This window comes from Papio anubis, chromosome 11, assembly GCF_008728515.1.
Source record: "Papio anubis isolate 15944 chromosome 11, Panubis1.0, whole genome shotgun sequence".
In the NCBI taxonomy this organism is placed as follows: Eukaryota; Metazoa; Chordata; class Mammalia; order Primates; family Cercopithecidae; genus Papio; species Papio anubis.
In genome coordinates this window covers 91,203,234-91,228,949 of record NC_044986.1, presented here as the reverse complement: position 1 = coordinate 91,228,949, position 25,716 = coordinate 91,203,234, and the positions used below count along the sequence as shown (strand labels likewise).

The window sequence follows — 25,716 nt, the reverse complement described above, 5'->3', positions numbered from 1 at the left end:
CAGATTAATGCACAGCGTCAAATCCACAGCCTTTGTTCCCACCATATGGATTGAGTTTATCTGTATTTTATAGTGATTATGGCAGAAAGATAGTAGCAGAGATCCAGGTACATGGCAGCTGTTGACAGATTGAGAATTGGTAGTGGCTCATAATCTGGTTACTTGTGTCTTTCATTATTGTAATTTGATACTGTTAAATCTCAAATATAGCAATATGTGAATTCAGATTATCTTACTCTTACTGTTTATTCTTTTTAGCCCTAATTTGTGAAAAGTGATTAGCCCAGAGCAGGGAGATGTGAGTGATCTCCCTCCCTCCCCCTTTGCCAGCAACTGGATTGTTTGTACATTGTTTGTATTTCCAACTCCTGTGGTACTCCTGTACTAAATGGGTGACTCAGATAAATGAAGTTAGTTCAGTGATTGTGATCCTGTCATTCTGTGTGACCACTTTAGTTTTTATTTGTGTTTAAAATTAAAAACTAAACCTAAGGTATAATATCATTTGGTACCTGCAAAGTTTAGTTAGTACGTGGAATGCTTTGTCCACAGTTTTCCAAAGTGGTTATGCCAGTGTATACTCCCAGCAGCAAAGGTGAGAATATTCCAGTTGCCCCATATTGTTACCAATACCTGGTATTTCTTTAAAACATGTGAAATTGAGTTTCACTGCGATCTTCCTAGTATTAGATAATAAAGTTTTAAAACCCAGCTGCCCTTTGCAGTGTGTGTCATCAGAACCATACAGTCTTGGGGTGCCTTCCATAAATGAGAACTTTGTGATCTCCTCTTCCATGAATTAGATATTTAGTTATTTTGGTGGAGAGTGATACCGGCCTTTTGCTCAGTCTCTTGAAAGAGAAAAGGTCAGCATCATCTTGTGGATTTCATTGAGCACGAAAACAGAATTTACCATAAGCATGTGTGAGCTCTGAATGTCACTACATATCTGCCCTAGCGTTTCTCATATTTTAAGTGTCTTGCTCCTTTGTCTTTGATTCCCCCCCCGCCCCGCCCCCCAGCAATCCGATTGAAATGGGAAACAGAAAGATAGGAAATGGGTGCGCTTTTGGACCTCTGGATATGCAATTTCATTAGATTTAGCCAAAAATTTGTGTCACGTTCCTGTAGAAGAGAGCTAGTGACCTGGGGATGCTTAACTTGGGGCCGGCTGGTTGAGAAGTCGTACATTACATTCTGTGAATTTATCTTTTTTAAATCTTTGTATTCATGTCAGAGTCTGTGGAACCTTTTATATACTTAGCTCCCATTAACCTTGGTGCTAGAGAAAAGGCAGGTCTGGAGTGGAAAGGATTTCCTGGTAAAGCATGGCAGCTTTTCTCGTCCTGCAGGTCTCACTTAAGAGAGCTATGCATCCTGGTTCTTAGAAGATGACAGGTGAGGAAGGGGCCTCTGATATCCAAAGTTAGACTTGATTGTTCTTTGGTAGTGAATGAGTCTAGGAGAATGAATACTAGGTAGTATTCATGGTTTGGGGCTTTAAAGTTTATTGTATATAGGCAGTATCCCATTATGTCAGTTTCCGTCATAAAAATATGATACTTATTGGCTTTTACAATATGAGAATGCAGGTTTCGCTAAACTGATGACTTAAATGGACTTGGAGTCCACTGGTGCTGACTTGTGTGAGCGCATCTTGCAATGTACGGCCTTCCAATATTGACAGAGTTGAAGGAAACCTGGAGGTTTTCTGGGAACTAATCTTCAAATGAGGCATTTACAATATATTGTTACTTTTGTAGGATTGATTCTTTGTGGAAAGTGCATTCTTTAGATATGTCAAGATTCCTTGATTTTTAATAATGAAGGTCTTTAGTAAAACCTGTTTTTTGTTTGTTGTTTGGTTTTTATGGAGGGATGGAGGGCGGTGCAATTCTCTGAAAGCGTTGGTAGTGAAAAGCTGGCAGTGGCCCAAACTGCAGTGCTGCCTTTGTGCACGTTCACATTCTTCAGTGAACACCAGCGGGCCCTTCAGTGATTTCCTGCTGTTGGGCCAAAACATAGCTAGTACTAAATTTTATGCTCCCCTGAGCTGCCAACATATACTACACTACTGAAAGGAATTCCACTGTCCTTTTATTCTAGAGGTAAATCTATTCTGAACTTTTATGGGAGAGAAATGAGACTGACTTAAAAAATACACAGGAAAAAATCTCCCACTCCTCTTTGATTAACTTATGAACAAAGGAAAACAAAACTTATTATTGATTGCTTTAAAAAAGTTACTGCTAGTGAGATAGTCCTTTTCTTCCTCAGGATGCTGAGTTCCTTCCCCTCTGTAGCTTGCTGAGGGGTTGCGGGAGCTCCCCTAAGAATGTCTGGTGATGATGGTGGTTCTGAGGCTTGAGGGTTCTGCCCCTTCTGGATTGAAATGCAAAGGAGGCTGCTTCACAGCTGGACAGCAGTGAGCTCTGGGCCACCATGAGACTGCCTGCTCCGTGTTCTATGTGGGGCAGATGTGGGAGAAGGATGGTGGGAAGAATGGCTTCCAAACTGTTGATTGATGAGATATGCAAGGGAGGATGCCAGGGGATAATGCCAAGAAGAGGTGGGTAAAGAAAGGAAAGGAATCCACAGAAGGGAGGAGGGGAGTGCAGGTGTGCATGTGTTCTGAAAAGTGCTCATACACATACAGTTTGCTTGTTATTTAAAAACTTACTGTGGGAAGTTGTCTAAATGTATTTTATAAGGCAAGTTAAATGTTTGGGTTTTGTATAAATAAATTTAGTAGTTAATGTATAGCATGTAGAATTAAGCATTTTCTTCCTGAGTGAGCTCACTGCCAGGATCCACATAGGAATATTTAAAATCACAGATCATTGGTGGATTCTGAACACAGCTGTAGGATTCCATACTGAAGCACAGCTTTCCTGAAAATAGCCAAATTAGGTGTGGCCCTTCCCCTCTGGCCTTAGTCCTGCTGAGACTGTGTTCCTCTGAGTCATCTCAAGTAAGTGAACAAATGCTGCGCCAGTGTCCAGGAGGAAGCAGCCCCTTTGTGTGTTTTCGTGTTCCTTTAGCATTTCAGAATGTGGCCTGACAGGTAACTGTGGGGCTATTTTTGACTCATAAAGAGAATTCTAGAGGAGGAGATGCTCTGGCCCCCGGCTGGGGGTGGGCTGTCTTCTGTAGCTTTTCCTGGTATCACATTTAAATGTTGTGCTCCATGGTAGGCTGTATTTGTAGTGTCTCAGTTGACAAAGGCTGAAGCAAAATAGATTGAGAGCAGACATCTCAGAAGGCCCAGATGAACACTCATGTATATGGCACAGAAGTGCTAGGTGGCACTGCAGTTTCTGTATGAATAGTTATGGCCTTGTATTGGCGAGTAGTTTTTCTCCCACATCACAGCTCTGTTGACTGGCAAGTCTATGAAAGATGTTCTGTGAGCAGGCACTGGAAACTTAGTGTCACATGATGGATATATACCACTTGACATTTGCATTTTTGCACCAAGCTTTAGGTTTAATGAGCTTCCTCTCCTTGTTGGGTGTGGCTGATGGAAGCATTGGTAGGAATGAGTATTCTCTTTTGACATATAAATAATTGCATTTTCCAACGGAAAGGCTCTGTGTTCATTTTCTGTTGCTGCCACAGCAAATTACTATACATTTTCTGGCTTAAAACAATACAAATGTGTTATCTTACACTTCTCTAGTTTAGAAGTCTGACCTGGGTATCACTAGGCTAAAATCAAAGGGCTGGCAGCACTGCGGTCCTCTGGAGGCTCTCAGGGAAAATCTGTTTCCTTGCCTTTTCTAGTGTCTAGAGGTTGCCTATGTTCCTTGACTTACGGCCGCCTCTGTTTCCAAAGCCAGTGGCCTCGCATGTCTGGAGTATACTTCTGTCAGCACATCTCTTTATCTTCTGCCTTCTTCTTCCCCTTTGAGGGAGATTACTTTAGGCTTACCCAGATAATCCCAGGAACATCCGTTTTAAAGTCAGTGGATTAGCAACTTTAATTCCATCTGCAGCCTTAATTCCCCTTTGCCATGTAAGGTTGCAGGTTCCGAGGATTAGGAGGTGTACATCTTTGGGGGCATTATTCTGCCTACCATAGGCTTTTTCTGTGTTTCCTTAGAACCCTCATCTGTATCAGGTTATATTAGAAGTTGTCTGTTTATATATATTTTACTGCTGCTGCTGCTACTACTACTGCTGCTGCTGCTACTACTACTGCTGCTGCTGCTACTACTACTGCTACTACATTTTACAGACTTCTCAAGGTCAGGCACTGTTTGTTTCGTATTTGAATCCTGGCATTACCACAGCCCCTGGTGTACATATAATGGTGCTTAGTAAGTGTTTGCTGAGCTAAAGGGAACTCTTTCAACTCCCTGATTTTACATATGAACAAACTAAGAAACAGAGAACTGTGCTTTTTTTTTTTTTTTTTTGAGATGGAGTCTAGCTGTGTCGCCAGGCTGGAGTGCAGTGGCATGATCTCAGCTCGCTGCAACCTCCGCCTTCTGGGTTCAAGTGATTCTTCTGCCTCAGCCTCCCAAGTAGCTGGGATTACAGGCGCCTGCTACCATGCCCAGCTAATTTTTGTATTTTTAGTAGAGACAGAGTTTTACTGTGTTGGCAAGGCTGGTCTTGAACCCTGACCTCATGATCCGCCCACCTTGGCCTCCCAAAGTGCTGGGATTACAAGCATGAGCCACCATACCTGGCTGAGAATTGTGACTCTTAAAGTAGTGAGAACTCAAAAACCCTTTTATCTTGACTTCCATAAAACTGTGAAATGCCAAGCTCAAATCTTCATGCTTGGAAGAAAACTTGGGTATGCAATAAGAATGTGGTGTTGTCGCCTTCTCTCATAAAGGCATCGTCTGATACTGGTCATGAGCATAGAACAAAATGAACAAAGTGAATTATTATCTGAAGACTGCTGTCTGCTAAACAGAGTATCACTTAGTCATAAATCAGCTCAGTGTTTACTTAATGGAAAATGAGGAAGATCTCCTACCAAGCATTCATTGGCTTGATTTTAAGGATTATACTCTCAAAATGTGAGAACTATCAGATTATGTTTGCACAAAATATAGCATACAAATTAAATCAGCACGGTAGCATAATTTGAAAACCATGCACTTGTGGCTGAGTATAGATAAATTCTATAATTTTGAAATAAATTCAATTAATTTTGACCTTGTCTGAATGCCTTGCAATGATTAATTAGTAGGAAGCAAACCTAGGATGGCAAAACACCCCAAAATAGTTGCCCAGGATGCCTGGTGTGCCAGCAGACGGTATTTCCCCCCCAGGATCAGGATACTGAGGAAACCCATGTTCTTCTGCAAGATTGGCACACATTCAGGTGGTTTTAAAATAGAGCTGTTTATCTGTTGTGTTTATTTTAGTATTTGAAATTTTGTATATCAAAGCTAACCCTAAAAAAAACAACAGATTTTCTTAACTTTTTATTTAAATACTGGCTGCTTTGAGGATGTGCTTACAGATTTGGTTTTGGTGTGAACCAATGACTGACAGTTGTCATCTGATAAAAGCGCTCCTTTACCTCTCCCTTACTTCAGTGTCTCGGAACTTTCTGGGCCTTAGAGTTGCAGTCTCATTTCCCTCTGCTTCCCAGCCTATGTGCAGGGCAGGCCTCTTCCTCCCTCAGTCCCAGCTCGGCACACCCGCTGCCAAAGATGCCTTTGTAGTTGGCAATATGGCATAGGGCGGTGGTTTTCAAACTGTTGTTTAGTTTTGGGAGTCACGGAACTCCTGTATTATTATTATTATTATTTTTAATGACATGTAAATAAGATGCATAACATGAATTAAAGTGGAACTGCTGAGGTTGAAGATGAGTGGGAACCCAGGGCCCTGCTGAGCTGGGGCCTGAGGCCAAGTATACAGGAATCCCTCTGGGAACACAGAATTCAGTTGAAATAGTCTTAAAGTAGAAAGAGCACAGATTCCATCACTTACTAGATGGATGAGGTGTGTGACTTTGAGCAAGTTACTGTTAGAAATGCTTGTTCCCCAGTGCCACAAAGAAATAGCACTCGAACATAAATTTAATTCTCTCAGCAAGGCAATTTTTACTTTCTGCAGAAAGGGTGCTCGTTGCAGATGGAACAATGGCGAGAGCACACCTGAGCAGGGGAGGGGCAGGGATTCTTATTCCTGTTGCAGGTAGCCCCTGCTACTGTGTTGTTCCCCTATTGGCTAGGGTTGGACTGCACAGTCTAAGCTAATTCTGATTGGCTATTTTAAAGAGATCAGGGGTATGAGCCAGAGTGGCAGGGTGAGTAGTTTGGTGGGAAGAACAGTTAGGAACAGGTAACTAAAGGTGACTTACGTCAGAGCAGGTGACCAAGGGTGACTCAGGTCAAAGTGGATAACCGGAATTAGGATGGAGCAGATGACCAGGGGAACAGATGTGAACTACTGATTAGGACTGGTGGGAAAGTTGTTTACTGAAACTAGAAGCAAGTGGGCAATGAGAACCAGGAAGTTAAACTTTAAAATGGAGAATCAAAGAATAAGAGAGCTGAACCTACTGACATACTGATTCTTTGAAGAGAAACTTGGGGTTCACCATATTTAACATTACCCTAGTTTTTAGTTTTCTCATCTTTAACATGGGAATGATAGTACTTGCCTTACTGGATGGTGGCAAAGATAGATGAGCTCATGCTTGGGAGGAGCCTGGGATCAGGCAGGTTCTCAGTCAATGGTAGCCATAACTGTCGCTTTGTGATTCTTCTCTCTGCCCCCTCCTCCGTCTTCCTGTTGTCCCCCTTCTACTTCCACCCCTGCTACCAGTCCTCCTCTTGTTCCCTCTTCCTTCTGTTTTTATCCGCCAGCCTTCATGGCCTGACTAGTGCTGGCCTCACTTCTCCCATGACTGTCTCATTGCGTGTTCCTAGTCACAGGAACCACAGCCTTCTCTAAATTCCTATAACACTTATTATTTGTTCCATTAAAATGTTTTCAAAATGACATTTTATGTCATTATAAAAGGAACACATGTTTGTAAAAGAAATATATGTTTATTGTAGAAAATTTAGAAGATATGTAACTACAAGATCTTTCAAGATAGGAACTCTTTTTATATTTCTTTCCTGCTGCGTAAATATAGTGGGAATCATCCATTTCATACTTAATAGATTAAAAACTATTAGTTTTAAGTCTGTGGTGTTGTATTACCTCATTTGAAAGAGATTTTGATTTTTATGGCAAAGGAGGAAAGAATGTCCTCCATGAAGTTGAGAACATAAAGACCAGAGGAAGGCACTGTTCTGGGTGTTGTGAAGGATGTAGAGGGACCCAGACCAGGTTTCCTGTCCTTCAGGAGCTCATAGTTCAAATAGGACTAAATGCTATTAAAAAAATAATCTAGTTACTGGTACAGAGAGAATGTCCCGTGGACTCATTGAGGATGAGGAGGTCTAGTCCTGCTGGGGTATCTGAGAAAGCTTCGGAGGCATTGGAATTAGAACCAGATCTTGAAGGGAGTAAGGATTTTGACAGATGGCCAGATGGCACTGAGAACATTCTAGTGGTGGGGAAGTGAAGTGTGAGATGTGGTTAGGTGACCCCACTGGCTGAAAGCAGAGGAGATGGTCGGCTGGGGAGCTGGGCCTCCAATGCCAGGCCAGCCCTCAGAGCTGTACGGCAACTCTGTCACAGCAGAGTTGGGAGTGGAGAAGTGACATGACCAGGTGACAGGACCAGTAGGAAGGTTTGAGAAGGAGCGGCCAGGAGGACTTTAGTTGTGGCCATTACAGAGCCTAGCCTAGATGACAACGACCATCTCCTTGACCAGATGGTACTCAGGCTCCTTCGAGTCCTCTTTTTGACCAGGCCTTTTTCTTGGGTCCTGTCTTCAGCCTGCACAGCTTTGCTAAGTCAGTTTAACTACAACCTCCCACTCTTGAGCTCTCCTCCCCTGGCCTGCCTTCAGCAAGAATCCCCCTCCCTTTGCTGTCTCCTGTGAGTTATTTTCCATCCACTGACCCCGCTCACTCTGTGCATTGGTGCTGAGTCCCCAGTTGCTTTGTGTTTTCTGAGTTGAGCTCGGTCTCCTTCTCCTATTAGGATAGTCTTAGCATCTATCACAGTAGTCCTGGGAAAGTCTTCCTCACCATTTTAATAAGTGCCAGAGTAATTTTTTCTTTTACACAGATCTAGTAAAGAGATGCTCCTGTAAGTATATGATGAATTGAATTGACTTGTGGAGGAAAGATGAGGCAATCAAATAGCAGTGTTTTCTCAAACCTTGCTGCCCTGGGCTTTTTGTTGTCATTGTCCTGAGTGGTGTCCTGAGTGGTGTCCTGTGTCTTTTATTGACTCAGAAATCGTGGCCTGGTTACTATTTGGGAAGGCATGTTTGTGAACCAGTGCAAATTGGTGGCGTTTAGTACCCCTGCGTTTCCTTTTTAAATTCACCTTCCACTTTCCCTTCCACCCTGTTGTAGGGACACCTGCCTTACTCACAGGTTGCTCCTGGAGATTTTGTGTAAAGGCTGGTGTTGACCTGAAGGCCTCATGCAGCTCGTTTTGCCTCCCTTGTGTTTTTCTTACATCTTTTCCCTTCCCTGGCTTCCAGCCATTCTCTGTGAAGAGGCAGCTCACTAGGTGAGCTGTGGCTTTAGAGCTTGTTTGCATTCAGTAGGTTTCCAGGCCATTTTCTCCAGCCTTTTAGTGCATGGCAAAGGCATCATTGGATGAGTATCATCAGGAGGGAAAGGGCAGATGGCAGTGTGTGGACTGTTAAAGAAAGCAGTGTGTGGGCACGGTGGCACGCACCTGTAGTTCTAGCTACTCCAGAGGATTGCTTGGAGCCAGGAGTTTGAGACCAGCCTGGCAATATAGCGAGACCCTGTCTAAGAAAAACAAAAAGGTTTACAAATCTAGGCTTTCAATCTGTATAAAAGAAAAAAGAAAATGAAATAACAGCAAAAAAGAATGCAGTTTGTCCAGAGACAGGGATGTGACTGGACAGCAGGAGTGAGTTGAGCCTTTCTTTGCCAGTGTTTGGTTCAGTTCACTCTCCAGTGCTTTGTGCAACTCTTGTTTCCCCTCCGGTTTCCTGCTGGGAAACAGCCTTCTCCAAGAGGTGTGGAGCTGTGGCTAGAAATGGCCTTATGGCTGTGGTAATCCCCAAGTCTACCTCATAGAGACCATCTGGCTGTTTTCTGATTTCTCCGCTCCTAATTTAAAGCTTTAGTTAATTGCCTGCACTTTGAGAAGCCTGGTGGAGATAACTTATAAGCATAGGTTAATAGTGAAAATGCTGAAATACAAGAACTGCCCAAACTGCCTTGATTCAATTAACATGTGCATTTTTCTTTAAAAGAATTTCACACTGTGAAAAGCCTAGTAATTGTGATTTAAATTGTTTAATAAAAGCGTTCATTTGATTGCAGACTTGAGTAACTCACATTTGTTTAAAAGACTCATGATGGGGATAAGGGGGGTTAGGTTGATTTGCTTAAGATCCCATATGAAGTTGAAGTGTATGGGTCACATGGCTTCAGGGCATTGTTTGGATCGGTCAGGGGGACAGTGTGGCACTTCATGGCTTTCACACTGAGTTGGTTTTCAGCCAGACCGGTCTTTTGGTACGCTGTCGCATAGACACTTGTTAATATTTAAAGTATCTCTGACCTCTTGTGCCTTTTAGTTCAAGATTTTTGTTTGTTTTGTTTTTAGGGCATGTTTTTCATTCCTTACTTAGCCTCTGTTTTGAAGGGCCTTGGTGACCACACCATATTCTCCTGTTTAGGTAACCCCAGTGGCTGAAAGCAGAGGAGAAAATGTTTCATCACGGGCCCTCACCTTCTGAACACTGTGAGTCTGTGCCTTGGAAAATTAAATGCGAGTATTGTAAAACTCACTGAGGGCTTCTCTTTGGAAACTTCACATTTATTCTCCACATGTTCTTCCCTCCCTCCCAGCCCCAATAGGAATTAAAAATTGGGAGTTGAAGAAAACTAGAAGTATTATGTAGCAGCCTTGTTTGCTTTAATAAAGTAATAGTTCTATTTTATCCTCCTCACTTTGCTGTGTAGTGTGCTCCCTTAAAGGTGACTCAGACAGTTGACTGTCTCAGTCTTCTCCCTGTGGTCCCATTACCCGGTCTCCTAACAGTTAAAAAGTTTTTACCAGAAAGTGATGGGTAATAGTACTGGCTTCCTGAGGAAAAGCTATGTGTTGTTGCATTGTTAGAGAAAAAAACCAGAGCTGAATAGTAGTTAAGGTGGTGAAAATGGATTTTACTCAGGAAAACTATTGCAATAGGAGAGGAGAGATCCCAGAATGAAACCAGGCTCAGTGCCAAGTGCAGCATGGGCCACTGGGAATTCCGAGCCAAGGAGCAGTGCGAGGGTCATTGTATGGAAATTACTGGAGGAAACCTCAGGGGTCAGCAGGATTCTAGCTTCATTGACCCAGTGAGGATTCTTGCTGAGGGCAAGCCAGGAGAATCAGACACCACCTGGGGGGTTTTGGGGTACAGTGGAGGACGAGGGACACATCACATATCAACGGTGATCAGATGTTGAGGAGGGGGCAATTCAGCTAAACTGACTTACCAGGGCTCCTGCCAAAGTCAGGCGATGCAAAGAAGGATATGGAAGACCAAAGGTGGTCCATTTTGGAAGAGCCTTAAGAGCGGTCCGACTGAAGTTGGTCAGAGAGAGACGCTGTCAGCGCCTGGTTGTGTGTTACTTTTAGGTCCTGTGCATTGTCTTTTTTCAGTTGAAAGGACAAACCCTCACCTTCAGCTGTTCTGGGTGCATCTCTGAGGCTGGGTTTAGGGCTGGGCCTCTCCATTAGCTCCTAGGGATGGGGGCAGCACTCACCCTTTGCGGAGGTTTTGCAGCACCCCCAGCTGGCCCAGTGTGTGGGTGTTGTGGGGTGCATAGGGCCCCCGAGAGAGACTTTGGGTCTGTCTCAGTGTGCGTGTTACTGTGTTGTGCTATAGTGGCTTCCTCTGTTTGCCTCTGTGAATGGTGGGCTCCAGAGGGCTGGGATCCTGACTGGCTCTTTCATCCTCTCATCTCCAGCATGGCGTTTTGCACATAGCACGTACTTGATATGTAGTGTGTGAAGCAGTGAAGGTTGTTTGTGAAAATTGGCCTCGGTTCTTTATACTCATGGTGATAGGATCGGGGGATCACAGTTCAGAAACTAGTGGAGAGAGCCTGGAGTATGGAAAGCTATAATTATTTTAAAAGCTTTCTCTCAACAGGTCATTTCATTCTCACACCTTCCCAAAGCATTCACCAGACAGGCCAACTGGAGTTTCACCTCCCCATTTGCTCTGCTCCCCACCCCATTGCTGAGTTGTAAGAGGCAGGTGCCGCAAGAAGGTGGAGTGGTGGGCAGCCAGCCTTAGTATCTGCAAATTGCAGAATGAGCCCTCCTTCTTGGCCCTCCGTAATTGAATGTTATACCACCTTTCTGGTACCGTTAATGGGCCAGGGTGCCCCAATGTTCTCGCAGACTCTGAAATGAACCATTTCTCTGTTGTGGGTTCTTGCATCTGGCAGGGCCATGGTGGGGAGACAGCGCTCCAGCCATGCCCCAGGGGCTGGTGAGGAGGTCCAGACAGTTTCACCTAGGCCTCAGGGACACTTCCCATGAGAAAAAAGGATTCCTGCTGGGCCGGGCACTCCTACCTTGCAGCGTGGGAGCAGTTGCTGGAGGTGCTTGAGTTGCTGGGTGCTGTGTCCCAGTGCCCCTGCAGTCCTCTTCCTGCTCTCCCCGTGAAGTTCCCAAGGCAGGATCCGGAGGCCCCAGACTGTTCAGGCAGCCTTGTCTGGCTTGCAGGATTCCTCTAAGCTCTGGGTTTCTAGGATTCCAATTACAAACGGTTATAATCTCACCTCCAGTTGGGTAAGGAAAATTCAAAGTACTGCAGTCAGATCAATTTTTCTGTCTGTCACAATTCTGGGGTCTGGCTCAGAGGGAGCAGATTCTTAGCACTGCTCACTTGGCAGCTCCAGGTGCCCCTTGGACCCTACACTTTACCACATGGCCATCTTCTTCCCAGGGCTGGGGTCCCTCTGCCACTGCTGCATGGACTTTTGTGCAGAACACACACATAAAACAAACTTGGAGCTAGTAGGAAACCTTTGTATTCAGAGGAAATGTGGAAATAAAATGCAAGTGTCCAGGAAGTTGTTCTAGTAGGCGGCCCTGTGCAGACAGCAGTGGTGTCTCTAGTGGTTCCTCCCTTCAAACCTACTTACCCCACGTCATTATTTTTAGCACAGTGCCTGAAATCCTTCTACTAAGTTCCCTAACCTTTATAATTATTCAGGAGCAAATATTGTACTTTTGGGATCCTAAGGAGCTAGCTCTTGCTTCTTTCCCCTCTTGTCTCTGGGAGGTAGCTTGTCACAGACCCTACCTTAGAGGTACTCAGATACTTTGGAGGGCAGAATTAGTCACTGATGGGGGCACCATTTCCCTCTTTGGCCCTGGACTGGGGAGGAGGAGTTCTAGGAGGTAGGGGAGAGACACAACATTGGTGGTGGGAGGGAGTAACACTTCTTCTAGGGTCAGGTCAGCCTTGTATGCAGGGCACCAAATGAACCCTGTCCCTGGGACCAAAGACTGAGAACTTGGGCCAGGAGTGGCAGTGCTGGCAGTGCTTGAGTTATGTCTGAACCATCCCAGCAGATTCCAGAATTAGGGAACTCCATCAGAAATGGCCCCAGGTGTGTGTGGGCTGTTGCATCCCTCCTGCCTGGAGGCATGTGTGTCCTTTCCCTCTGCCAACCTTCTAGTTTTTCATTTTGATCCTTAGGTGGATTAAAGAGAAGACCTTAAACTGCCAGTTGCTAACCTTGAGTGAGGATTCCCAGAGGAGTGATGGCGCAGTATAGGCAGGACTTCCTCTTCTGGTGATGTGCTTGCTTCCAGGGCCAAGGGAAGGAGAGGTGCAGTGAGACGAGACTCTGTTCTCTGAGCTTTGCTGGAGGAGAAACACCCTCATCCATGTGGAGTGGGCATGGTTAGAGGCAGCAGGGAGGATAGTAGCCGGGCTTCCTGGGGTCTGTGGAGGCTGAGAGCAAAGCCACGTGATCAAGGAGCATGACTGGGAAGCCAGTGGAGGTCCCCTCTGCTGCATGAGAGCCACCTCCTGGATCCTAGGGCCCCGGCTATGGGCAGAGCTGGCCCTCTGTTCTCTGCAGTGAGTATAGGGATGGATGTGATTGTGATCCTCTCAGAGGACTGATGCATTTTGCCAGAGACGTAGAAGTGGCTCAAAAGCCAGCAAGGTCCTTGGTGGACATGATATAGATACAGGTTGTGTTCCTCGGAAGTAACCTGCATGTGTCCTTTTGCATGGCGGAGATTTGGAACTGCAACCTGTGCTAATCCTCTTGGGTCCTTTTGTTGTGGCCATGGAGCCCCATGATTTGGTCACTACTTGGGGTCATTTATGTGTCTGACTAATCCAGTTCCTGTGTTTTGACTGCTGGGACCAACAGCTGTGTGTGATTAGGGCATTGCTAAGTTCCCGGTGGTTGAAATCTTTTTCTATATGGTTCTCTAGATGTCATTGTGTAATTCAAACTCCTAAGGCTGTAAGTTTTGCTAACTGCTCTTGAAGTGGTGCTTTCCTTGCGTTTTACAAAATGCACAATAGTTTTTGTCTAAAAGCAAAACAAAAAATCGGAAAGTGACCAAGTAAATTTGCAGATAAAATACCCTTATATGTTTCTTCCTTTAAAATCACTGAAAATATGCTCAATTTTTATTTAGTTTAACCAGACCACGTTTGTGAGGGTAAGATATTTCCAAGCTATTCTGAGAGGGGATTTAACCTGAGACCTGGTGGGGCCTGGGAAGGGATAAGACCTGCCTTGCCTGACAGAGCTGCCCCTGCGAAGAATCAGACATATGCTGTGCTTGCGTTCCTGGCCTTTCAGCTTGGTATGTCAGTCCCTCATAGCGTAGGCTTCTAGCAAACTCGCTGCAGAAATGCATTTTAAGTTCCAAGCAAATGTTGTACAAATGAACTTTGAGAATCCAACTGAATTGAAAGCGTGAGCTGACTGGGTTTCTCATATGGTTTCTTTCCACATTTTATAAAGTTCCTGCTTTTTAACCATGTGTGCTTGGCAGTAAGACAACTAAAGGCAGCTTGAAAGTGAGGGTGGCATTTTGGATGTCCCTCTTGAGCATGGTGAGGTCATAGCTCCCTGCTGGGCTGTGGAGGCTGTGGACTGCATGTCTGGCTGCTAACTCTTGGCTTAACTGCCCAGGGGTCCTTCTGCATGGCCAGGATGCTTATCCATGTTTGAGATTCCTTCTCGGGGACTGGTGTCTTGGGTGTCTCCTCTACTTTTCTGAAAGTCTTTTTACTCCACCACAGAATTTGGGTACTAGTGTGTGAAGTGGTGAGGAGGTGACATGACCTGCAGACCAGCCTGCCTGCCAGGTGGCCGACGCAGGACACACGCTGTTGAATTCAAGGTCTGAAGGGAGGCACAGACTATTCTGTTTTCCTCAATTGAAAAGGAGCAGGATGGGTGTGGTGTTTCACGCTGTTAATCCCAGCACTTGGGAGGCCAAGGTGGGAGGTTTGCTTGATGCCAGGAGTTCAAGACCAGCCTAGGCAACATAACGAGACTCTGTCTCTACAAAAATAAACATAAAAGAAAAGGGATTATTTCTCTTCGGCAATGGATCTTTTATTTTTCTGTGCTGAGTACTGATAGGGAAATACATAACTGGACTCCCCCTTAGCAGATCCCAGTAATATGCTCCCTTCAGTGCCATGTGGGGGAGAAAATTCTGACTGTTGTATGGAGAACCCTGAGAAGACTTCTTCCTGTAAATTGGAGATGTTCTGGCTGAACACAGGATTAACCTCCGAACTGGTGATTTTGTTTTTAGAATAAGATACATGGCTAGTAGAGATAAAGTTCTGTTGACATGGAAGGCTGGGTGTGTTCTCCAGTTTACATGGGGACTCAGAAAATATGTAGAGCTGGAGTCTCAGAGAAGGGACATGCCATGGGTCCCTTCTGACATCTGTCTGCTTCCCACCCCAGATCTCCCCTGCCTGATTTTAGCCCTGTGGATAGCTGTTCTTTATATTTGGATTTTCTTCCAGCACTATCTAGTTGATGTAGGCAGTTTTATAGAGGAATTCTTTTGGACTTTCTGAAATACTAAAAACGCTTTCTAGTGCTTTGATGAAAAGGCATTCTGTTTAGAATCTTCCTAGCACAGTGCAGGGGGTGGCAGGGCTGGTGGGGTGGGGTTGTTTCCCTTCTTGCAGGGGAAGTTGCACAGATCCCTCCCTGTCTTCTCCCTCCCCTCACCTTGGGAATGAATGCGTGGGGCATTTAGGTTGGTCTCTTTGAATTAGCCAGTTCAAAGATGCTTCACTTCGGGGAATGGAGCCTTGTAATTGCTGACTTGATTGGATTACCCGAAGTAACCTTTTATGCTTGGTTAAGAATATGCTTTGTTGTGAAAGCATATTTCTGTTTTAAAATATTAATAGTTTTTTCTGACCAACATCTTCTCCAACCTCCCAACTAAAAGAATTATCAGTGGCTGTTTCCAGAGTTATCTACTGTTCGTTAGATAATTAGGAGCAGGAATATTTATTAATGGTGCAGTATGTACTTACACAGTATTTTTGATGGGGAGAATTCAAGTACCTGAAAACAAGGGCGTGTTTTCTCCTCCCCCAGGATTGTAACTTGACTTCTCTCTCTCTTTTCTAGAGTCTCTTAAAGCATTTTGGAATGGAATGGTTGCTGTTACAAGTTGAGCCATGGTGCAGTTGCTGTGGAAACTCTAGCATGACTTTCCAGACTATTGTGTGTTTTTTAGTAGTAAACACACCATGGCATTGAACTGTTATCTTAATGTACACTTTTTTTTTTTTTTGAGAGAAATAGAAGGTAGTAGAGAAGAGACTTTCTCAAATGCACACTTTGTGGAATAGTTTACTGAAGTAACTGTGCTCTGAAGGGCGTGCAGCAGCACCTAGGGTGGAGGCCCAGCAACTGGCCAGCCCCGAACCAGGTGGCAGCTGGTTTCAGCTGTGTCGAGCATCAGCAGTTCCTGTTTTTTGTAGAATTTTATACTGAACTCTGTGTGCTTAGAATTGTTGGACTCTACCTGCCCTTGTGATAGTTCCTTCTCAGGTTTAATAAGAATAGAATAGGGAGCTGAGGGGCAGAGATGAGTGCAGAGGACTGTGTAGAGGACCATTTCCTTACCGGGAAAGGAAGCTGCAGGTGTGCTCTTTTGTGATAGTGCTGTCTGTCTCTCTGGTTAAATCAGCATGGCTGGAGGTGATACTGAAACCCTGGAATCTGCAAGAGGATCACAGAGCACTTTGCAGTCCAGTTCTGATTATCTGCCAGTTTCCTTCTTAAATAGCCGTAACAAAAATTTGTTTTGCCAGGAAAGAGATCAATTCTAAATTTCCCAAAGAAATTTTCTTTTCTTTTTTTCTTCTTAGGAGGTACAAGCGAAGGCATCTTCTTTTCTCCCTCTGGAAGTTTTTTTTTTTTTTTTGCTCAAAGTTAGCAATAGTAGTATGATGGGTTGAGGGAAATTTATCAGAAGAGAAAATGAACAAAAAAATTTCTAGCTTTACTGGAGAATGTTGATGCTGGGGTAAGCAGAGGTTTAAACTAGAAATGGATTCAAGTAGACAAACTGTATTATTTCATCATAAATGCCTCCACTTTGTTCTTTCCTTCCATTACCCTGCTCAACTCTTTTTTTTTTTTTAATTCTAGTTATGAAGAAAAAAAGTTATTTTGCCTTGACCCAGTGCAGAGATGAAAGCAGAAATCAGATTTACCCTATGTAATAGCTTGTTACTGGGCAAAGAAATGAAGTACATTAAGGAGACCTTTTTTCCTCCAATGACTGTTAGACTGTGTATTGCAACCAGGAGTTGTCAAGCTCCTGATCCTAATCCAAGCTGGGGACTCTGGTACAGTGTGGCCAGCTACCTCGCCAGCTGCCTCTTGCCAGGCAGGTCTCGTATCTGTGACTGTCATCCCACTGGAATCAAGTTGCATGCCAGTGAGCTTGCTGGGGTGTGCCCAGGTCAGAACAGTTACAGCTTAAAAGCCTTCGCTGCCTTTTTTCAGATCCTCTTCCTGGGAGAGTCTCCCACACTAAGTTCGGCGTGGGTGCTGGCTGTGGTGAGGGTATGCTGCCACTGCAGCTGCTGTCTGGGCATCTGTGTTAGGGCCAATACTCCAAGAAGTGTGAGTCATTGTGAAGTGACTGTAGGCAGCTGGGAAATAACAGCTGTGAACAGAAAAAAGACTGGTGACCTGCTCTCTGGAGGCCTGGCCATAGTGATGAGAGGCTGAGGAACAGAGAGGGAAAAGAAAAATGAAGTTCTAAAATTTAAAAAAAAACTTAATTTAAACCATGATTTACGGATAATTCCCAAGTGTGAAAGACAGTATAGGAAATACTCCAAAGAGCTTGCATTAAAATAAAAATAAATAAAAATGTAAAGATTTCCTGCCCGTATGTGAAAAAGTAATCTGTGATTGTTTTGTTTTGTTTTGTTGAGACAGAGTCTTGCATTGTTGCCCAGGCTGGAGTGCAGTAGCATGATCACAGCTCACGGCAGCCGTGAACTCCTAGGCTCAAGCAATCCTCCCCGCTTGAGTAGCTGGGACCACAGACATGTGTTATAAGCTATGTCTGGCTTATTTATTTTTTGTAGAGGCAGGGTCTTGCTGTGTTGCCCAGGTTGATCTTGAACTTCTGGGCTCCAGTGATCCTCCCACCTCAGCCTGCCAAAGTGCTGGGAATATAAGCGTGAGCCACTGCACCAGCCATGTGATTGTTCCATACAACTTAGATGGTACAGAAAAGCAAAGGAAGGAAAAATATCAACCTTGTCCTGTCACCTAGGAGGAGGGAACCAGAGACAGACACATGGTAAGTACGGACTTTGAACAGTGTCAAAGCTTGGAATAAGCTGAGCTGTACACAAATGCTGAAGACAAAACAAAAGAGGAAAAAGAGTTTTACATTTCAAACAGGACCAAGAAAGAGAAATGATCAATAAGTGGAAGAGGATATCAACTGAACAGTTTGGTTTTCTCCAACTTTCTTCCCAGCGCCTGCTCTGTTGGCATGCCAGCATGAAACCTAGATAAGGAGAGAAATTTCCAAGAGATTTTTTTCTTTTAAAAATTATGATGTGCCAGACGCTAAGAGAACATGTAATCACGGAAACACTGCAGATAAAAATGTTAAGAAATTGTTAACACTGGGAAAAAAATGTCACAAGGTAAGGCAAATAGGGTCCTAATTTTCCAAAAAGGGAGGAAAGAGTTTGTGTGCACTGTGGATTGGTGAGCTTAACTTTGCTTCCAGGCAAAGGTGATAGAAAGGTTGATTAAATAGTTTTGGACATTTGGAAAACAAAGAAGAGCTAACTAAAAGCAAGCTTAAGTTCAAGAAGAAGAAATCAGTGCAAGCATACCACCTTCAGTTTTGAGAGGGTTGTTCCAAGGACAGGCAAGTGCACCAGAGCTCTGCTTATCAAACCGCAGCTGCATCTGTATCACTGGAGGGCTGGGTTTTGAGACAGTAGGTCTGGAGTAGGGCGGGAATTTGCATTTCTAGAATTCCAGGTGACGCTGATGTCGCTGGTCTAGAGAACTATTGCTAGTATGCTTAGTGTTGTTGGATTTGGGGAAGACTTGTAACTTTTGGAGAATACTGAGAAATTGGTTGGGAATATTAATGGTGGTGTGTGGAGGGCGAGGGCTTTTGACTGGTTAAACAGTGTGCAACTTTGTTGTCATTATTTTAACTTGGACAGATGTCTTTAGTATTTTGTCAGAATACTCTGGTCTTGACCCTCATCTGTTAAGTAATTTCATCAGGGACTCAGATGACAAAAAGGTGTGTTTCTCAAATCTGAAACACTGAAAGATTCTAGCTATTAATGTTGAATGGTTGAGGGTTTAAATGATCTTGGTATGTTAGATTTAGCAGTGATAGGCCGGGTGCGGTGGCTCACACATGTAATCCCAGCACTTTGGAAGGCCAAGGGAGGATAACCTGAGGTCAGGAGTTCGAGACGAGCCTGGCCAACATGGTGAAATCCCATCTCTACTAAAAATAGAAACATTAGCCAGGCATAGTGGCGTGTGCCTGTGATCCCAGCTACTTGGAGATTCTCTTGAGGGAGGAGAATTGCTTGAACCCAGGAGGCGGAGGTTTCAGTGAGCTAAAATCAAGCCACTGCCTGGGCGACAGAGCAAGACTGTCACAAAAAAAAAAAAAAAAAAAGATTTAGCAGTGATACATATAAAATGACTGCAGTTAGTTACAGGAGGCTCTACAATACCTTCTGGGATAAAGGCCTAGGAATTTGGATTGACCTCAGTATTGTTTGAGATAACCTTAAGGTGGACTATATCTCTTCCATCTGACAACCTGTTTCTCACACCTACCTGGGAAACCCAAGACAAGTTTTATGTTCTACTGAGAGATTTCTTCCATGGTCAGGCCATATCTGTTGTATTTAGTGCAGTTCTAGCACCACATTTGAAGATTTTGACAAAATTTGATAGCATCTTGAAGGAAGAGACCAAGGTGTTTAAATCCGGGATGGATTTGCTGTGATAACACCACCACTGTCTCACTGGCTTTCCCTAACAAGCCTTAATTTCTTGCTCATATCATGGGAAGGTTGCAGGTGAACTGTGGCTCTGCAGGGCTGTGCTTGGTTCCAAGTGTCTTCCTTCAGGACCCAGACCAAAGGAGCAGCTCCTATCTGGGTCTGAGACATGCTGTTCTCATGGGAAAGGGCTGGAGTGCAAGGTGGGGAAGATGCCATGTTTGCGTCCATCTAATTGGCTGAGGGTGCCAAGGTCAGCCTGTGACTGTGGGGCAGAGGGGGAAGTTGTAACTTCGTTTCAGGGAGGGAGTGGGCAGTTGGAAACAGTAATCCAATCTACAGCAGATGGAAGATTCAGTTACCTTAACATTTATTGATTACCTACAAAAAATTAGGCATTGTGCTAAGGCATGTAGGATTCAGAGATCAATAGAAACCCTGGAGGAACTCAGTATAGAAGGACAGAGGGAGATATAATCAAATAAATTGCTATACAACTTGACAGATAGAAGAATCACAGCATTCCCAACTACAGAGGCTGCAGAGAAGAGGGTGGGAAGAGCTGGTGGCGGGGAAGTATGAGGTCAGTGTTCTCAGAGGAGGGGGGACATCCAGCCTAGGTGTTGAGGATTTAATTAAGAATTTGCAGCTGGGTGCTGTGGCTCATGCCTATAATCCCAGCACTTTGGGAGGCCAAGGTGGGTGGATTGCCTGAGCTCAGAAGTTCGAGACCAGCCTAGGCAACATGGTGAAACCCTGTCTCTTACTAAAATACAACAACAACAAAAAATTAGCTGGGTGTGGCAGCGTGGGCCTGTAGTCCCTGGCAGGAGAATTGCTTGAACCCAGGAGGCAGAGGTTGCGGTGAGCCGAGATCACGCCACTGCACTCCAGCCTGGGTGACAGAGCGAGACTCTGTCTCAAAAAAAAAAACAAACAAAAAAAAACAAAACAAAGAATTTTTGCGGTGGGCAAGAGGATGGGGATCAGGCTGTGGGCCAGGGATGGCATAATTGCAACTGGAGGCTGGAAACAGTGGACTGCTTCCTGGAGGCCATGTTTTGCTTGCTGCTGTATCTCCAGTGTCCAGAACAGTGCCTGGTGAATGAATGGTGGGTTTAGTCTTTTGGTATTGTATTGGAGGGATAAGAAGGAAGGAACCAAAAAGGAAGACACCAAGAGGTAATTTTAATGACATTTTCATGGGACACTTGGGAGCTAGATTAGAAGAAGCTAAGACTAGAATCAGGGAGATGAGTCGCAGGAGGGAAGTGGTGAAGGTCTGAAGGAAGGTAGGAAAAGGTGGGACAGATTCCAGACATATTTAAGGGGTGGTTGGATATGGGGAGTTTAAAGGGGAAGGAATGTGGGGTGACTTGGGTGGTGAGTCAGTGGATATTGGTGACTGAAATCACCACTGCTAGGAATACAGTAGACAGAGAGCAAAAATAGCGAAAGGGAAGCTGATGTGTTTTGTCATGTTTAGAGTTTGAGGTGACTGTGAGACACTGAGGTGAAGATATGCAATGAGTCATTGGATATATGTGATTCTGACCTAAAAATGTATATTTGAGCTTTATCATTAGAATGGGTGAAATTGCACAGTGAGACTGTGTAAAACTTGGAAGTGCCTGGGACAGAAGCTATGGGACACACAGTGTAGGAATGGCCAGGGGAGGAAGCTTTTTGAAGATTTGGAGGGGATATTCTCACAGCGAGAGGGCAACCAGGGAAGGTGATGTCCTGTGTGGAGGAGAGCGTTCAGCAGGAGAGAGTGGCTGTCACTAACTGCAGGACAGGCAAGCTCAGGACCCAGCACCATGGCTATGGGAATGTCAGGAGTTGAAGAAAAAGGCTCCAGTGGCACTCAAGCGGGAAACGCGGTAGAGACTTGGAGACTCGACTTTTCAGAACTTGACTGAGAAGTGAGGGAGAGAAAGAGGAGTTCTGACATGCAGCAGGCACGTAGCTTTCGCCCCACTTCACAAAGGGAGGAGAAGCAGAGCCACGGAGGCTGACCTGGACTTCACTGGTTCCCCTCTGCGGTTGAGCTGCTGTCAGAATGTGGATTTGCAAATAAAGATCTGTTTTTTTGCCCAAGGTTTTCTAGGCTAAAAAAATAGGCCTATTTTTTTCCTGTGTTAGTTTCCTTGCTGTGTAACAAATTACCAGAAGCTTGGCAGCTTAAGACAACTCACATTGACTCTGTCACAGTTTCTGTGGGGCATGAGTCGGAACATGGCTTGGCTGGGTCCTGTGCTTCCTAGTCTCTGATGAGGCTGCAGTCAAGGTACTGCCATGGCTAGGGTCTCATCTGAAGACTTGCCTGGGGAAGATCCCCTTCCAAGTTCCCTTGCAGAACCTGGGTGTTGGAAGGATTCCACTTCTTTCAAGTTACGGGGCTGAGGGCCACAGTTCCTTGCTGGCTCCTGGCTGGAGGCTGCCCCAAGTTCCATGTCCTGTGGGTTTTTCCACCATGAGAGCTACTACTTCATTGAAGCCAGCCAGAGAGAGACAGCTTGCAAGAGGGAAGTCATTGTATCATGCTGCCTTAGCACAGAGGTGACATCACCTGTGCCCTATTCTGTTGATTATGAGCAAGTCACAGGCCCCACTCGCACCTAGGAAAGGGGATTACATAAGAGCATGAATACCAGGAGGCGGGAATCACTGGGTGGGTGAGAACCTTAGACCTACCTGCCGCAGAGTAGGACTCCGTGGTACATCTTGTAATCATGAGACTTTTGCAGCATGACTTCAGCAAATTGGGGGCCATGGTGGAAGGGAGTGATTCAGATGAGATTTTCACAGTGAAGGTGAGATGTGAACTGGTCTTTGAAGTGGTAGCTCCAGAATTTTCACACATAAAAAGGGTTTAGGGTAACAGTCTGGTTGGAAGCAGGGTACATCACAAATGCAGTGTAACAAATTACCAGTATTTGGAGTAGCTTGCTAGCTCTGAGGGTAGAAGGGCTTTGTTGGCCCTCAGAGGAGCTGGAGCCCGATCCTCAGGGCAGAAAGCCTTTTTGGGCCTTGAGAAGATGGAAACCCTTTCCTGAAGGCAGATAGGTCTTTGTGGACTCTCAGAGGAGATGGAGCTGGGTCCTGAGGGCAGAAGGGCTTTTAGCCTGGGTAATGATAGGATTAGTTTTGGGCTCCTTTCCTCAGCTGCAGGGGAAACTGCTTGGGAATGTGTTTGTTGCTCACATCTGTCTCCTCTGCTCTTGGCAGGAGACAAGAAAGGATGTGAGCCGAGAAGTCAGAGGTGCTGACGTGTTTCCCAGCTTCTGTTGCATCCTGAGAAGCCTGGGTCAGGCTGAGGTTTGGGGGAGATTGGGAATGTGTGACCCCACTGAGGAATCGGGCTGCTTACTTCCAGATCACTGTAGGCCAGCTCCCTCCTGCTGTACCTTTCACACGTGGGCTCAGCCATCCTGTGGGCCAAGCAGGTGGCAGTGCCTGCTCTGACTACACAGATCAAGACAGAGAGTTTCATAGATAAAAACCAATGATTCTTTAAAAGGCATCTTTTCTTCACGTAGAATTGGTATATTGGATGTCAGGAAGAAATAGTTGCTCTTTTTTCCCCATTCTTCCTGAAAGAGCAACTTTATACAATGTTTTTGGCAGCTGATGTTTAAGGAAGATCAAAGAAGAAAACTGGCATTTTTGGCAGGTTATGACATTGGTACCCATGGGGTGCTGTTCAGTACCGTGTGACCTGACCTGGAAACTTGTGGCACTCGTGTGTGTGTGTGTGTGTGTGTGTGTAGCCTTATAGGGTGTTACTTCTCTCCTTGGCTACCTACCATTTACTTTGATGATGCTGACATTGGTGGATTTCTGCAGATGGGGGTTTAGCCAGGTATGCAGCACTCTTTATTTAAAATGGAGGACCATTAATGGTGGCTCATGCCTGTAATCCCAGCACTTCGGGAGGTTGAAATGGGAGGATTCTTTGTGCCCAGGAGTTTGAGACCAGCCTGGGCAATATAGTGGGATACTGTCTTTTAAAAATAATAAAATAAGATGGGGAATCTTTTTGATTGGGGAGAAATTAGAATGTAATTTTGGAAAGGGTCATAAAATAAGTCATGAGTTTGGGGAAGCACCGTGACATGTAATTACCTAGTTATCTCTTAAATTTCAAAATTGGACTTAATTGAGCAAATGGTGGTGAAGATACCACAGAACAAAAGATTCCCTGTTTCCTTCTGGGCTTTTTTATTATATGAAACAATGTGGCATGATTTATTTGGTTGTTGCTGTCTGGTTCTGAACATGAGCAGCCTTTAACAGACGGTTGGAATGGGGCCCAGTTGGAAGGAGGGCCGCGGACCACCTGCTTTCGTGGCCCTGTTGCCCTGGAGATCACTCCAGCTGTGACTGTTGCTGGCCTGTGGGAGCAAAATCAACTCTTCAGACAGGTGGCAGCAGGACTAAATTCTAGACTAGAGGAAACCAGGGAAGAGAAAGCCCAGCCTGAGTATAGCAGGAAAGAAACTGAAGTCGAGGGTTATTAATACTAGCCTTCATAACCCATCAAACAACGAAAGTGTATTTCTTGCTTAAACAAAACCATGCAGATTAACCCTCCTCCATCCCGTGGCCACCTTCTTCAGCAGGAACAGAGAGTCGGGAGAGGCATACTTACTGCCTTTCTGTGGAAGTGAGACACGTCACTTCTTAATTTCCATTGTGGCCCTAGCTGATTGCAAGGATGACCAGGAAATGCCAGGAAGCACATGGAATGCCAGTCTTTGCTTTGACTCTCAGGACAGCTTTTCTGTCAAGGAAGTATTTAAAATCAGTCCTCTTTGTGGATTGCAAAGAGGTGTTTTCGTTCCACAGTCCCTTTCAGGGAGTAAGAGGACAAGCTGATCCCATTAGCTGTGGAGCAGAGCGGCCCAGAGCAGGGGCTCTGGCATCTGAGTCTGAGCTCTTGATCCACCACTTACCATGTGACTTTGAGCAAATCATTTAACTTTTCTGCCTTTATGTCACCATCTGTAAAATGGGGTCACTGATAGGACTGTTAAAAATCTGAAATGATTGTTACATTCATGGTTTTATCTATGAGGGAAAGAGAAGTTGATGGTGGTCAGTTTTAGCTAAAATGTTTGAGCATGTTTTTCTTTGTTTTAATAAAGGGAGAGGTTAAAACAAAACTCCTTGAGAGGTGCTTTAGTCACTAGATGCTTTGTAGAGCTTTTGGTCATGTAGTTTTAATTCTAGGGTGTTTGCCGTTTGTGGTTTATTTTAGGTGTTTTAAGGAATCAGACCTGCATCTTTTTTTTTTTTAATACTTTAAGTTCTAGGGTACATGTGCACAATGTGCAGGTTTGTTACATATGTATACATGTGCCATGTTGGTGTGTTGCGCCCATTAACTCGTCATTTACATTAGGTATATCTCCTAATGCTATCCCTCCCCCCTCCCCCCACCCCACAATAGGCCCCGGTGTGTGTGTGTGATGTTCCCCTTCCTGTGTCCAAGTGTTCTCATTGTTCAATTCCCACCTATGAGTGAGAACATGTGGTGTTTGGTTTTTTCTTGTGATAGTTTGCTGAGAATAATGGTTTCCAGCTTCATCCATGTCCCTACACAGGACATGAACTCATCCTTTTTTATGGGTGCATAGTATTCCATGGTGCATATGTGCCGCAGTTTCTTAAGCCAATCTATCGTTGATGGACATTTGGATTGGTTCTAAGTCTTTGCTATTGTGAATAGTGCCACAATAAACATACATGTGCATGTGTCTTTATAGCAGCATGATTTATAATCCTTTGGATATATACCCAGTAATGGGATGGCTGAGTCAAATGGTATTTCTAGTTCTAGATCCTTGAGAAATCGCCACACTATCTTCCACAATGGTTGAACTAGTTTACAGTCCCACCAACAGTATAAAAGTGTTCCTGTTTCTCCACATCCTCTCCAGCACCGGCTGTTTCCTGACTTTTTAATGATTGCCATTCTAACTGGTGTGAGATGGTATCTCACTGTGGTTTTGATTTGCATTTCTCTGATGGCCACTGATGATGAGCATTTTTTCATGTATCTGTTGGCTACATAAATGGAA

At 44.6% G+C, this 25,716-nt stretch overlaps 1 protein-coding gene across 8 annotated transcripts in view; it reads left to right on the top strand.

Annotated features, from left to right (window-relative positions):
* Positions 1–25,716, top strand: part of CCNY (cyclin Y) — a 310,137-nt gene that overhangs the window by 140,503 nt on the left and 143,918 nt on the right. For 2 of the 8 annotated variants that reach the window (XM_009214281.4, XM_009214282.3), the window contains one exon: positions 9,764–9,828. The exons of the other annotated variants lie outside the window; for them this stretch is intronic. In XM_009214281.4, coding sequence (XP_009212545.1) covers positions 9,795–9,828 — 34 coding nt within the window. In that variant the 5' untranslated portion in view covers positions 9,764–9,794. The remainder of the gene's footprint in view (positions 1–9,763; positions 9,829–25,716) is intronic. 8 annotated transcript variants of the gene reach the window in all.